Source organism: Neodiprion pinetum, chromosome 6, assembly GCF_021155775.2.
Source record: "Neodiprion pinetum isolate iyNeoPine1 chromosome 6, iyNeoPine1.2, whole genome shotgun sequence".
In the NCBI taxonomy this organism is placed as follows: domain Eukaryota; kingdom Metazoa; phylum Arthropoda; class Insecta; order Hymenoptera; family Diprionidae; genus Neodiprion; species Neodiprion pinetum.
Window position 1 is genome coordinate 5753179 of NC_060237.1, and position 16217 is coordinate 5769395.

The following is a 16217-nucleotide window of genomic DNA, read 5'->3' on the forward strand; positions in this document are numbered from 1 at the left end:
ATCTATTTTTATATCACATTTCTTCAAATTTCTTTTACTCCTTGCGGTGAAAATTGAACATTTTTCCTGCTGAAAACAAGATTTTGTAATAAGCGTTAATGTTTGTTAAAACGAAAACAAAACTTACTTACCTGTGATAAATTTCAATCGTACACTCCTAGTTAACGGTATAAACAATTGAGTAAAATGAAAAAATTTGGAAATTCAAGAAACGTGACAATTGATATGGTTTTTAGTAAATATAATAATCTTATATTTTCTCGTATAATATATGCGATGTATATATATATACGTACGTACTAAATACAGTATATATATATGGCAATACGTTACTATATCCAAGCAACGTAAAGGACTCATTTTTTATCTTATGATTTTTAATAAAACGTTATGAATTTAATGAATTTTGCGTGTGTGTGAGAGTGTTAGATAAATCGCGTGAGAGTTTGTAAATTCTATCAAAGTTTCGCGTTTTTAAATATCATGCATTTATCCGTACGTGTACTTGATGAATAATATCGAACGATTCAATTTAATTGAATTGTCAACTTATACTTTACTCTTTTTTTTTTTGCCTAATTTCCGAACTATCCGATAAATATAGGTATGGTATACGTATATTATTAGCAAATAGAGAAGAAGAAAAAAGAAGAAATAATAATTGAAACAAGAGCGCGATGGCTCCGAATATAACAACGTTTCCAACAGATTGTCGAGTCTTACTTTTTCTTTCTCTTTGCATTGGGTAAATTGGTGAGTGAGCCGTACACTACATTTACAAATGTATAATATAATAACAAAACTTACAGGTTTAATATTACGCGTCACATGTGTAACGATATTGTATCACGATATCATACACGGACAAATGAGTCAAATGAAACAACACAAAGTCTCGACGCACATGTGAGTTTGAACGACAAGTAAAGAACAGAAGGCAGCAATAAGAGAAAAAAAAAAATAATACAAAAATAGACGAATATGATTACACCATTATTCTTCAACGATAAAAAAAAAAAAAAGAAAACAACAAACAAAAAGAAAACAACAAACAAAAAGAAAAAAAAAAACAAACAACCAAAGTATTGGTTTCGACAACGGACTTGAGAGACGAAATTTTCCCCAATCTCTCTTCTTTCTTCTCTCTCAGTTTCTCATGACCTTATCAGATTTCCGATTTGTGTAAGTCAAGAGGGATATTTGTACAATACACCGGTACCTAGGCAGGGACACAGATTACTCTCGTCCAACATTTTCTAAACGATGGGAAGTCAATCGTTGAGCAGCTCGTCTATGTCTTGTAAAATATCCTCAGCCCCGGCAGCTGATACGGATTGATCGACGGCGGAGTTAACGTCCATCATCAAATAATCGTCCTCCGAAATACTGCGTAAAACCGAATTCCTCGGTGCTGAATTTCCGTTAAAAAGTCCCTCCTCCGGGACAGAAATGCCATTTTGGTCCCCCAGCCGGGTCGCGGCGGCGTGATCCTCCACCTCCTCTTCCTCCTCCTCCTCATCCTCCTCCTCGTCCATTTTGATCTGATTCCTTTCGTTCCTCGCCGAAAGGGAAGGCCTGGACGCGACGAGGGTAAGTCGGTCAGGAACGACGGCAGCATCCTGGCTGCTGTCGCTGCTCGTCATTTCCGGTTGCTCCTGGATAATTTCACCGGAATTATATCGGGTTACTTTTCTCCTAGACGACGACGTTTCCATCGGCGTCGTCCGGTTCGCCCGACGAAGTCTGACCGGCGGCGCCGTCGCCGTCGCCGTCACGGCTGTCCTCGGCCCCCGGTTTGCAGGGTCGGATTTCTCAGTCTCCGAATCGCTGCAGCAGTTACGATCGTTCGTTTTCCCCGCTGTTCGAGACTCGGCGGAGGACGAGGCGTCGTCCGCGAGGCGAGGAACCTTCGTTCCCGACGGGATATCCGCCGCCGACGAGGGCGCCATCCTCCGCCTCCGTTTCCGTATCTCGTCGAGAGACAGGACCTGGAAGTCCAAGTTCGTCTTGAGGCTCGAAGATCTGGCGGTCAGGCGGTTAGCCAACCTGTTGCGAAGGTTCCGTTCGAGGGTTGACGAGCCGACTCCTCCGCCTCCGCCTCCGGCCCCGATCTCGACCATCGGGACGTTGCAATCACCGGCGGTTTCTTCGGTTGTGTAATTGTAGTAAGCCGCACTCTCCGCCTGGATTCTTTCAAGTTTGATCTCTTCGAGGGTCTTAACGTGTAGCATTCGCAATTGCGGCTTTGTTGGCGACGGTACGCTTTCATTGTCTGACTCTGCAAGAACACACCAAGAAAACGGGAGCTGAATTATTATGCGTCGTGCTGATGATTGTTATTTTTTTTTCTTTTTTTTTTTATATATACATCATCGTCTTTAAAAAAAAATATGTATATACATACAAATGTGTCTTTCGATTATAACACCACAAGGAGACCCGGCGACTGTTTGTTACATTTTTTTTTTCTCTCTTGCTTTTCCGTCCCGTTTTGTACGCGTTTGAAGTATTTTCTATTCACATTATACTCGAATGCCGATCGATTAGATGCGATCGATTTAACGATAAGAATTGAAAATTCTTATCGAAATGGATCTGGCATTGAATTTAAATTGTATTATAGAAAAGCCGAGAGACAGGCAAATTGCGTATTCCAGAATTCCATTTCATATTACTTCGTCAATGTATTCTCCGTTGCCTCATGCTTGTACAATGAATATACTTTATATATCCGATGTATATAAATGTTTTTACAATTGATCAACTGTTTGGATAATCTGATTTAGTACGGTTTTATAGCGTTTCTCTGTCATATATACATATATCTGTGTCATACCCGGTAGGAACTGCTATTATTTTCTTTTGTGCATTCTTGCAGTTTCTTGGCAAATGACTCGTTTTATTCTTATATCCTTTTCACTTCCTTCTTTCTATTCCCCTTTTCTTTCTCCTCGCTCTCTATCTCTCTTTCTCTCTCTTTCTCTCTTTCCCTCTCTCTCTCGCTCTCTCGCTCTCTCGCTCTCCGGCTCTCACTCTCACTCGCTCGCTCTCTTTCTCTCTGGCTTTCTTTCACGGCTCCTCTATTCGTTTCACCGTCTCTTTCCATCCCGGAAATCTCCACAGTACAAGATATATGGTAAATTCAAATTTTCTTCAATAACATCACACGTTCCAACAAACATTATTCGTTCAAAGATGAAATCAACTTGAAACGATGTTTCGGAGAACGCAAAAAATAAAAAGTTTGGAAAAAAAAGGGAAGAAAGAAAGAATGAAACAGTAATAATCCAACACTTCACAAAGAACCGAGGTGCATTATCGATACTTGTACTTATTTTATCCATTGATCACTGATAATCGTTCACCAATCACTAAACCACTGACCACTAACCACTGACCACGAAGAAAAAGCGATGAACCACGACAAGAGAAGGTCCCAAGGTCTTCTTGGGCACCATCCAAAGCCACGGGGAATCCCCGTTTCTTCCGGCAGAGCGTGAATTTTCTTTCGTGGGCAACGTAAAATGTCTTTCGGAGATATCGAGAAGTTGTTAAGAGTTTCTGGCTGATAGCTGTGAGAAAAGCGATGCGGTTTTTTTTTGTTGTTTTTTTTTTATAGGCATTGCATTTACCTTGACTTCCAAATTGTTTTACTTTTCTTTTCAATTTTTTATTTTTTGGTTCTTGCTTTCATTGCGTGTATCCAAAGAATGTGCGACTCCCATAGATGCATGAACGTTGACTAGAGAATCAGGGTTGTTAAACCCTGATCTGAAACACAACTCGTTACTTGTATGATATTTATAATATACATAATACATCTATATCTGTATTTAAGATATATATGCGTATAGTATATAATAATTATAATTACGTACGCACGCAATTATATGCGTATAAAGTATATCTTATACTGTGAGACGCATATACATGTACGTGAAAGAAACTGAATACACTTGCGGCATGTCGTCTAAATGTGATACACAAGTATAATAGTAATAATATGACGAGAATATATGAGTAAACGATAAAATAAAAAAAAAATAAAAAAATAATTAAATAAATAAACGATTACTAAGTAGAAAGAAAAAAAAAAAACATAAACAAATATTAATATTCTCCGAGGTATCAAGTTTTATTGAAATCCAAATATAGTTTTTCAATTAAAAGTATCAATTTCATTGCTTACATCAATCATATATTATATAATAATAATGTTTCGTGTTACTTTATTATCTCTTAGCAGAAGTAGTAAGTTGAAATCGATCTAATAGCAACTGCATTCGCCAATATTACAATATTTATGATCGTTTCTCACTTATAGTTTATATTCATTATTATTAATTAATCAATTAATTTTTTTCTCCGTGTTGTCTTTTTTTTTTTTCTTTTAATTCAATGATGTATTCTTAATTACTGACTCGCCTCGACTTCTGTAAACGTATCTTTTTTTTGTTTTATCAGTTGCTTCTAACTTTCCGAAGCTACTTTTCCAACTCTGTTTCTTCTCTCATGCTCGCGGTCATTCTTCGTTTTCTCTCCTGCTCCCCCCCCCCCCCCCCCCCCTCCCACCCACCCACCCACCCACCCTCCCTCCCTCCCTCCCTCCCTCCCTCCCTCCCTCCCTCCCTCCCTCCCTCCCTCCCTCCCTCTCTCTCTCTCTCTCTCTCTCTCTCTCTCTCTCTCTCTCTCTCTCTCTCTCTCTCTCTCTCTCTCTCTCTCTCTCTCTCTCTTTCTCTCTCTCTCTGACTCTCTTGCTATCTTGCTATCGGTTCTTTGTCTCTCTTCTTGTTCTTTTACATAGGTGTAACTGTCATTGTTGATATTAATCAATTAATCAATCAATTATTACCAAAAACACAAAAACGCTAATTATATAGAAAATGATAGCTTTCTCACCGGGTAAAAAGCAAATACAATTGATAATACCAGAGTTGTACAATGCTTTTGATGTACACTTGTATAACATCGCTAACAGTCACATAGATAGTGAATTAAAAAATTTATAAACCAACACTAGATCATATAGAATGAAACAAAAAATTAAATAAATAAAATTAAATGGGAAGAAAGAAATATCGAAAACCATTATATCAGGAAGAAAATCATTACAACGTGTCGTCGAACCCAAAATGACGACACTGTAGAATGAGCAAGAAAATAAAAATTTTTAGGGAAAAACAAATGAGAATGACGCTACACGTATTTAGAGAATCGAAAGAAGAAAAAAAAAAATAAATAATGACAAGTAATATGGAATAGATACAAATAGTACAAACAATAACAACAAATGCCAACGATTTTGAAAGCAGAAAATAAACTGGAACAAAAAAAGTCTTTATATTATCTAACTACAGGCCTAGATTTGTCATGGTAGCATTAATAACCCTTTCGTTCGTCGCAGTCATCAAAAGGCAGAACAAAAAACGAAAAAAGAAAAACAAAAAAAAAAAGAAACAAATTGATAGCTGAATTTACATACTCTAAATTTTTGTTTTTCAAGTCATCGTTAACTGAAATCAAACTATTGGATTGACATTGCCTAGACATAGAATCGGGTTAATGCTACTGGCAGCCATATTTTTATCTCTCTTGTTTCTTTTTGAATCTTTTTTTTTTTCTCTCTATTTTTATATGCGATAAATTGCGTTTGAAATATACAAGATCTTTTTGCAATACGATAAGATTACTAACTACAGTTTGCAAACTACGTATTGCATTTTGCGAGCTACCTGGGATGTTACGTGTTAAAATTCTAGCAGATTATAAAGCATGTCTAATTATTCTTTATCGGAGTATTTACACTCTCAGCTGAGTGAAATCAAATAATGTGGAAGATAAATTGTTTGTTGTGTTTGTTTTTTAACAGGTCCAGATCGTCACGATGTTTACCAAAACGTTTGCTGACAAAAATAATAGAAAAATTACAAAATGAAAAAACTTCAATTCATACAAATGTTTCAAGAGATCGTCGAATAGCATCGAGTCATTGAAAATATGACAGTAAGTTACAACTTGTAAATTCTTCGAATATGTTTGGCGCTTCCAAAGAAAAAGAGAAGAAAAAAAAAAAGAAAAATACGCTATAACCTTTCAACACGTAATCATTCCTGCGTGCCTCGCAATGAACCAACCAAGCAATCTGATAAGCCGCAAAATGCTTCGATAATCGTATAGTTATACAATATATGTTATATTTATGTACAGAAATTCGACCAACTATGATTCCTTTTTTTTTTTTTTATATCATCTCCATCACTTCTCTTCGATTGGTTAATGTTTTAAATACCTATTATGGTTACTCGTTATTATATTCAATAATATGTATAATACAAGCTTCTGTTTACGTACGTAGATTTATCTGAAACACGCAAGTGACAGACACGTGCGTATCAATAAATCATTATGTATCGTACATACACACATACTTATGATAACTACGTACGTATGCATAGGTATGTATTCTACAGTTATGCTGATAGGGCATTATTAAATACAACACCTGCATCATCACACGATTCGCTTCACTACCTACTACCATCTTTTTCATTTCCAATATGAATTATTTCAAAAGATAGAATCGCACGATTCGAATACAACGAATAAGTTCAATTTCTTCAATCAAATCTGGTCATTTAACTGCAGGTAGCTCGATATTATTTGATTCAATTCGATTCGATGCGACTCTATCTACTGTCTGAATTTTTCTCAGATTCATTCCAGGATATTCACAATGCGCTTTTCACAACAACACAACGCGTAATCACGTTACGAAAATGAAATGTTAAAGTTTAAAGATTGAATAATTATGATAAGAGACTATGGATAATAATAAATGTGTTGTTAATGTTTCTCAGTGATTATCCTGGTTGCATCGCTTTAGTAATAATCAATATTGATTTATTCGTATTTTGTTTCTTCTTTGTTATATAAATATTATTAATAATTAAATATAATATTTCGTTATGCTTAATACACCTCGCATTTAAGATGATTACTTTACCTATGTGGTGTTGTAAGATTGTGTCTGCGAAAATGTCTTTGTATGAATGTATCTCCGTTGCGTATGGTTTTCTTAAATTCTATGCGTGTGCATACATGTGTTTGAGTGTGTACGCTATCTGTATATGCATATAAACACATAATGTATGTATATACATATACATAGTAGTTGGCCATTTCCTTTCAGGCTAATCTAGTTCTGTCATTACTTTATTTTTTTTTTTTTTATATGCTTATGGTTTTTTTCCGTTTTTTCTGTTAGTTTTCCTTTTCTTTCAAATTTTCTTTTCATTACTTATTTCGTATTATAGGTGTTCTGACCTGAGGTGCTGACTCCGAATTAAAAATTTCGAATTCATATTCACCTGAGCTTGTTTAATATGTAACGTTACAAGCGTTATACTCTCATTGGATGCATAACAATACTAATGTTATTGTATAACGATGATGAATACAAAGCTCAAGAATCAACAACGCTGGTATTAATTTACCAGTATACCGCAGAACGCTATTTTTGTATCGTAAGAGAAAAGAAAAACTTTTCTTTTTTGTTAATTTTCTTCGCTATAATCTATACTTCATTCCGCAACTACTGAATATAATCAATATTTATTTCTCATTTACGCAACAGAAAGCAATGAGGAAAAAGTTAATTGAAATGGGCAAAGATCGTTTTTTTCTTTCTTTTAACCAACTAAATGAAATGCAATTAAACGCAATTTTATAAAAAATGAAAATGCTTAACGCGATTCACGCCCAAAACCTGATTATTGATTGTTGCATAGCCTAAAACATTTCTGATCTTCAATTGCTTACAGCGTAAATAAAATTTTCCAAATATATACTGTGAACAACAATAATAATAATAATAATAGTAATAATAATAATGTCCATAATATTATTAATAATAATAATATATAACAGAAATATTCGAATAAATATAAACATAAATCGGCGTTCGAATTTACAGATTCTTATATAATTACCTATCTCGACTATTTCCAATTTTCCACTAACACATGTCTGTATGCATATATATATATATATATATATATCGCGATGCCGCATGCCTTTTTCCGGTATCTACCTGCCTGTCAAACTCGGAAAACGTATTGCATCAGAAATTTCATATTAAAAGTTCAATAATTTCAAATTAATATTTATAGTTGACTATTTTCTTTTCATTCTTGCTTTCTTTTCTTTTTTTTTTTTGTTTATCATTCATTTATTATCTACTAAAGCCTAAAAACGTTGTAAATTCTACTTCTCACCGAGTTTTAACGACTACACATTTATAGAATCGTTTATGCTCGTACCTTTTTCAATTACAATTCTATAATTACAATTTGGTTTTTGTTCACTTGTTTTGTTTTTTTTTTAAATTTTTTTTTTTTTTTGTTATTTTTTTTCCATCATTTTATATCATCATATACGGGAGATATACGATATATCTACGAATACATAGAGAAAAACTTTCGCAATGCCGCACACAAAAATTTAGCTCGTATCGATCCCAAGCCGGAGTATAGAATTTGTCAAAAGCCAAAACATATGAAGGCATTTATTAGTATATAAATATACACACACAAGCGCGTATACGCAGCTATATATGTGTATGCGTATACATATGATACTGTGCATATAAAGACACACATATATCGACGCATAGAGATATGTATATGTGTATATATATATACATATATGAAAGAGGCTGGGGTCTAGTAAATATTTGTTCTCAAACAACTTGAAACATGGTTGGACAGTTCGCCGTTGTTCAACATGCTTAGAAGAAACGACATTGCGACCTAAATAATTAGAGTGATATTGACAGGTGTGATGTTTTGATCGCACGCATGTGCAGGCTTGAAACTCGACCAATCAGAGTGACAAAACCAGAATGGTTCTTGAATAGATATTTTTTTTTGACGAAGAATTAATTAAAAATGACCAGTTTTATTATACTTTGTAGCAAAGACGGTGAGCGATTAGAAATCGATCGAGTCTCAAGCATTCTAAAAAATTTAAATAAACGTTTGTTTAATGCCTTCTTCTTCTTTCCTTTAGTGCATTACTTAAACTATGACGACAACGGTTGTCGGCTACACATCAAGCGGTCTATATTATATCTATACTTGTCCATAGAACATCTAGTTTTTGTTTTCATCCGTTCTTTACCCCCTGAATATGAAATGATTTTTGCATTGCTTTGGTAGAAACAAAAATCTGACTAACTGGGAAGAATGATTTTCGACATTTTATCCCACGTACCATGTTCCTATGATAATGCAGCCGCAATATTTGCGTGTGACGTTTAATTAATCTATCCCATCGATCTTGCAAATACGAAGAATGAACAGTAAGCTTGATAATCTACTTTAATTGATAAAGACCTAATTTAGTTTGCCCTTGGTGGTTATCAACCACTGAACGAGAGTACGGCTTTAACTTCGATATAGATGCATGCAAGAAGAGGGTACGACAAGTTTTGACCGTCAAATTCCAACATTTAGGTAGTTTGGAAACAATATAGGACAAAGTTTCGCCTTAAGCAAAGATGATGAAAAAATTCCAAAAGAGCATGCAGCTTCACAATTTTAGCTGTGAAATGAAGGATCTAGACGAAGTTGCAAGTTAAAGAGTCTCTCTCTTTGACCCCTTATTTTCCTTTTACAATTAATTAAACTTATCGTAATAACAGAATAAAGTTCTAAAAACAATCGAACTAATATAACATAATTCAAAGAAAATCAGCTACCGAATATTTCGTAGGTTTCTTCATAATGTTTGAAACACAGAACGAATACAATAAAATGGAGAAAAAAAAAATTTCGAACTCAAGATCAAGTTGGTTATCAAGAACGGAACTATTTCCAACAGATCTTATAAAATATGAAAATGGAAGAAACGAGATATGAAAAAAAACACAAAAAAAAAAAAATGTATAAATATTGCCAATAGACGGAGCCATGGAAAATAGAAGATAAAAAAACTCTCGATTTACGGATTTTAGGAGAAAAAAAAATATGTATCGAACGTTTTTCGTATTAAACGTATAAGCCAAATTTACACGTCCAAGTACCGGACATCGAGTAAATTTCACATATAATGGCTCTCCAAAAAATGCTACACGATTTCAGAGCTCAATTATTCTTCCTGACAACACAGACTCGAACCGACGTGCATATAATAATTAGTTACCACCGCATGTGTGTAACAATTTTAATGATTGTTCTTTTTCTCTTATTTTGCTTTTGCCAAATCATTCATCTTCATTCTTTAATAAATTTCTATCTTCACTCTATGTAACATCTGTGTCATGCATGGTACACATCGCTCTGACCACAGACTTTCTACGTGAATACTTTCAGTTATTACTCGTAAAGCTAATAAAACCGATTTAGCTGCGGAAAGCTGCGTGTGACAGTTGATACGATTGAATAATTATGTACCATAATATTTTAATGCGCATTCTAGTTCTGCAATGTTTGGTTATTAGTTGCCAGTAATATGAATGTGAATATGAATAATAATATTAATAATAATAATAATTAACGTTATATACATCTTCTTAATAATGAAACTGAACGTACGGTTTAAAACAATTGAAACGCAGGACACTAAAAAAGGAAAAGAAAAAATTGATTCGTATCTATAGAATTCTTAAAATTTACCACTATGTCCACTCCACTAATACAACATCCAACGCCATTTTTCTTCCTATTACTTTATGCTATCAGCATCTTTTCATCAAGTAATCAACGAATTAAAAAGATACGAACATTTCGCCCCTTACTTTCGACTTGGTTGTTATTTAAATTGATATTCAAATCATATTCTTTTGAAAGTAGAAACAGGAAACTACAGGCTACAGGTAATTGTTTTCTCAATAATTTTTACCATTTAGAGATCACGTTACATTTCCAACAAATAAGGATAACAATTAGGAACGCTGTCTCAACTCTAAAAAGAGTATTTGCCTGCAGAGGTGGAAAGACAAAATTGAAAAAAAATAAGTAAATTTAGTGCAACGGTGCTCTCATAGATATCTACCGCTGCTTTATCTGCGCAACCAAGTACCAGTAACATCGTTTTTAACGAGTAACCATTACCTCAAACTCCGCCCTCAAAAGACAATATGATATTTGCAGTTCAATGTGAATAATTTCCAACCGCTCAGCTCGTGAATTATATAGTAACATTTAAAACCTTCCATATGACGCAAAGCCTAGGAAGGGAAACGGAAACCTTGGTGTTTGCGTTTGTGTTTGTGTCTGTGTTGGTGTTTGAATTTGCGTTGGTGCTTGCGTCTGATGCTGCTGCGACTGTTGCAGGCGAAGAGACGAAGTATACGGAGGCCGCTGGAGTAGCGACGACGTGGTGGCGTTTTGCAAGGATGCAAATGACTGTCCTTGATTATACGAACGCAGATTTGAGCGACGAGCAAAAGACAAAACACGAGGAGGACATCCTCCCTGTGCCTGAGCGGCAGAACCTCGCGGGATGTTAAAATTTCCCCCAACGTTGGTCGAGCTGTTTTGAATATTCAGCACATTGGCAGGTAGTCCTGGGATCCCAGGGATCCCAAGGGAGTTTGAAAGGCTTGGTAGAGTTGGTAAATTCGACAGGGTTGACAGATTTGACAGATTTATATTAGCTTGTAGATTATGCGGTAGGGAGAGGGCGCGTGGCGCGAGGTAGTGTACGTCGAAAGATGGGCGGGGGGGCTAGTAAAGCCGCATACCTTCCTCGAAGTTGACGACAAGAGGGTCGACAGCCGGACTGCCAATGAAGCTTCCAGCTTCGCTGCCTCCACGGCCTTGATCAGATTCAGTGCTGCTTCCATCGAGCGTAGTGCGTGGATCCGAATCGTACTTGCCATCATCTGTTGGATACAGAAAGTATTAATAACAGTGGAAAAATGAGTTTTGTGTATACATTTCTTTTACCAACTACTTAAGTTTTGACCTGTTGTAGCTGTTACAAATACCCACTTCATTTTTAATAAAAATAATACTATTACATTTCACAAAGCTGCAAATTCTGATTTGCGTCAATAGAGTGTTGTTTAATGTCACACCTGACGCACATTCAGATTACCAATTAGTTGTGAACGAACTGTTAACATGTTTATGACAGCCTCACAGTGTCCAGTTGGATCGAGACTAATAATTCCACGACAATTACACAGAAATTTCAGATTGACAGGTAAAAATAACAAACTACTTCTTTAGATCATGTTCAACAGCACAAGAAAAAAAATGCACTATACGGTCGGATGCATAAGTTAAAGTTTATTTATCACAAAGTTGAAGGTAACTTTTTCAAATTCTATGATGGACATATAAATTGAGGCTCACGTTACAATAAAACTGAGACACGGGAATCAAATTTCCTGATATTGCCAGGTATTTTTATTTATTTTTGAGGAATCTCCATAATAATTCGAGAATTCAAGAATTTCCATTATGACTGGACACAGTGAGTATATTACTCAGATAAATTAATTGGAAATCGATTTGGGCTGATAATTTGTATACCCTGACGGTTGGACCATTCTTGATTAACAGGCTTTGCAGTCAGCTCGTTGTTTCTGCCAGGATTAATTGGCTCGGCTGTTGCTGGGCCGCGAGCATTCTTGTGCATGAAACAGCAATGAGGTTTTCTACATCCACCCGGTTGCGTCTCCCAGTAGCATGCAATCGATTTGCGATTTTTCTGGAACAAAATTTCACTTTTGATTAAGCTTACAGGCTTGATAATTGTGCAAAGTCCTTGATACTACAAGGCATCAAGAAATTAGGCGAAAAAATACTGAAAACCTATTATAAAATTTGTGCGATCATCGATACCTTAAGTTCCATGTGTCTGAAGTTGCAATGCTCGTTGAGACAGTTCCCCGATTGCCAGTACGAGCACATCGTCTCACAACCCAAGGCAGAGGGCTCATGTCTAAATGCACAAGCATCACCCTGAGGGAGTAGAGACAGGTACCATTTTGAACAAATATTTATGTAAAATTGGCAAGTATGTGACTTCATAATTTGGATTGCTGTAAACTAGCTATTAATTATAACTGATGGTAGTGACTAGAAGTAAAAAGCGAAAGAACTGACCGAGGCTCAGTCAAAGTGGAGTTGGATTGAAGAAAATCTAAATTTAGCTTGAGTGTCTGAATAAAAATCAGAACAAGAGTGCAAAACGGGAAAATCTCGTCAATATCTTTAATAAAATAGAGGAGAATATTTCCGGATGGAAAAAATTAAGGACAAGTGTGAATGGCGGAGGAATTTAAAAGCAAAAATTTAAACATCAGATAATACCAATTTCAACAAATATTTCGTACGCGACGAAAGTATTCCGGCGTTTACTCTCTCGTTACAAGTGAAAGGGGATCAAGAGCGAAACATACGACATGGCTACAACATGGCCGACCTAACCTTACAATTCGTTTGGCTCACGCAATATGGAATCGCGCGTGTCAAAAACGTCAGGGTACGATAGCTCGTAGAATGATAAAGGAGATAATAATTGTTGCCGTTATTAATTAAATATTACCTTTAAACATGTCGAATAGTAGAAAAAGTAGCAGTCGGTATTTTTTTGACTGTGCTCCATCTGCAAGAATTGGTAAAAAGATGAGTGGTCGTGTTCCTTGCTGTAAAAGAGAAGAAAAATGATAAAATATGCGGAAACTTTTGTGGCTTTCCACCCCGGTATTATCCTGCGAACTGCCGAACGTTACGTTTGGTATTGATATATGTGATGAAAAAGTTACCATTTCGTCCTAAACATGATCGTGATTTTCAACTCTCCGTGCTTCGCTTCGGAACGGTCAAATTTATACTGGAAATTCGTACCGAATTTCGTGGGGTAAACGAACGAAAAACTCATTGCAAACGATAGGGGATAGTTTGAGGACAATTTTTTATTACCAATATTATGAATATGTCATATTTATCTACTTACGTCCAGTCGTGATGCGTCGGGTGATGTCTTCTTTTTTTGCTTCTCTCTGCCCTCTCGCCTTGCCTGAGAATATCCGTCTGGCGTCTGCGTTCACGAAGATACACGAACTCGGACGGCGAAGAACCGAATTGACGTTCGCGAATTTTCGCCAAGCCGAGGCCGCGTTGTTGGGAAGACTGAAAGAATTTCGACGCGGGAACTTTTGAAACGAGCGTAAGCTGCGTAACTTGTCACCTGGCTCCCATATGAATTTTTATCATGCGTATAATAGGTATGTACATGTGTATTATTAATGTATTTTGAATACAATTAACGCAATGCGACAGGTTCGATTTCACCCCTCAAAAATAAAATGGTCATAAATGCGTGAGGTATTGAATTACCGATATTTCCTGTCGACTTGATCAATTAATCAAACATGCACGATCATTAATAAAATTGCCTGATATACTGTAATGAACCGGCAAAAGAGATTGTTCGTTGTACACCTATAATGAGACGTGAAAATGTATTTTTTTTTTAAAATGCAGTCAACAGATTTTACTCACAACTTTATTCAGTATGTTATAACGCTCATATATCTTCGCACAATTGATATGCTTACGAAAAACAAACAAAAAGTTATCACAATATGGACAAGAAGAAGAATAAATAGTCCACAGCCTATAAAACATGGCGTATAGGTAGTTATCATGTATATATTATATAAAAAAAATAACGTACAGAATTTCTATGTAATTAGTCTTATAAATAAAACATAGATATAAATTTTCTCATCTAAGAAGTGCTACGTAATAAGGAATCAATTGTGTAAAATTAAATGCGCTTGATAACAACCGTTTCGCTTTTCCAAATGATAAATTGTCTACAAAGCGTATGTTTCAAATTTTAACAATTTGTACAATTATCGATAATAATAAAATACTAATTGTCAACTGTGATGCTTTAAATAATAATCACTGCTTTAGCAGCATCGCTTAGCTGCGCTTTATCTCTTTACCACCCCATCTCAAATTCTCTTCTATTTTCAACAATCATGGTAAAACGACTTATTGCGGCAAATGGAAAAAAAGTAGAATACAAATGAACCGTACAGAGAGTATCTGGATTGGATTTTAATATGCTCAAATCATTTTATCCTAAAAAATTCTTATATATAAATATTTGGTTGCTCGTGAAACTAATAAAGGGAAGGTACCTCATACAGGAAAGCCGAATAATTTTCCTTAGCATTTGAAACTGAAAAGTATTTAGAATGATTTATAAAACACACAAAAGATCAAAAGAGTTCACAATAGGAAGTAATACTATAGTACTGTATGTACAAGACAAATAAAGAGATAGTCTTTTCAAGATAATTAAAAACTTTGTGTTATCTGATATTAACTCTTTTTTAATTGATATCTTCAATCTCTCTCCACTGCCTTCAACACAACCATAACTGAAAGTAATTGCAGGCCTAAAAATATTATAATCACAAAATTCCAATGTCTTTGGCAAAACAAGAATATCAGTACGAATACAGTACAAATTTGTTACGTAAGAAAATATTACACTTATACATACCTATAAAACCATTTTATTAGATTGAATATAAAAATCCAAGTACGGGTAACGAATTTAGAAAAGGGCCTTTAAGTTGTACGATGTAAAAAAAAAAGTGATCATTTGTAAGAAGATATGTGATATCGGCCTAGATTTAGGATACGAAATATGAATATTTAAGCATATTTTATGATATAGATAATATTTGAAGAAAAATCGTACTAGAGTTTAATCGGAAGTATTCTCTTAACTAATGGTTATTAATTTTTTTTTTTTTATAACAATTTTTTCTCCCTGATAAATCTACGCCCCGTTGTGCCTACTCAGTCGATGTAGAAGTAAACTTCTAAAAAATGAGTTTAGAAAACCGATTACCTAAATAGGTTTTAAAACATTTTTAAAAACAACCCGACAAATACCTTGCATTCACATACATATTATTCCCGTATTCAAAAATAACACACTGTGTCAGTTAAGTATTCAGTTTTTAGTTTATGATATGAAGGAAAAGTCCCTAAAATATTCATTATAAAAAAGAATTCACCGCCACTGCAATTCGACAGAAGATCTATAGTCCTTGCACGATACTCGTTATCCACTATCAGTTCGTCGTAAAACTTACCGCGTGCATATTCCAGCAACACAAATGTAAAACTGTAACTGCAATGGTTTGCTAAAATATTAAAAAATGTTAAAATAGCCAG

The 16217-nt window shown here is 35.1% G+C and overlaps 1 protein-coding gene across 3 annotated transcripts; it reads right to left on the bottom strand.

Moving 5' to 3' along the window:
• Window positions 1-226: 226 nt before the first annotated feature.
• Window positions 227-14076, bottom strand: LOC124222243 (zinc finger CCCH domain-containing protein 11A). 3 transcript variants are annotated; one of them, XM_046633022.1, is made up of 6 exons: window positions 13969-14076; window positions 13558-13617; window positions 12852-12971; window positions 12540-12717; window positions 11744-11884; window positions 227-2278 (listed from the first exon to the last, which is right to left on the bottom strand). In XM_046633022.1, the coding sequence occupies exons 2-6, from the start codon at window positions 13615-13617 to the stop codon at window positions 1272-1274; spliced, it is 1506 nt and encodes a 501-aa protein (XP_046488978.1). In that variant the 5' UTR covers window positions 13969-14076; the 3' UTR covers window positions 227-1271. The 3 variants fall into 3 exon arrangements, with proteins under 3 accessions (XP_046488978.1, XP_046488979.1, XP_046488977.1); XM_046633023.2 differs by having other exon boundaries at window positions 13558-13657; window positions 13969-14065; XM_046633021.1 differs by lacking the exon at window positions 13969-14076 and adding an exon at window positions 13778-13908 and having other exon boundaries at window positions 13558-13657.
• Between the last annotated feature and the right edge of the window lie 2141 nt (window positions 14077-16217).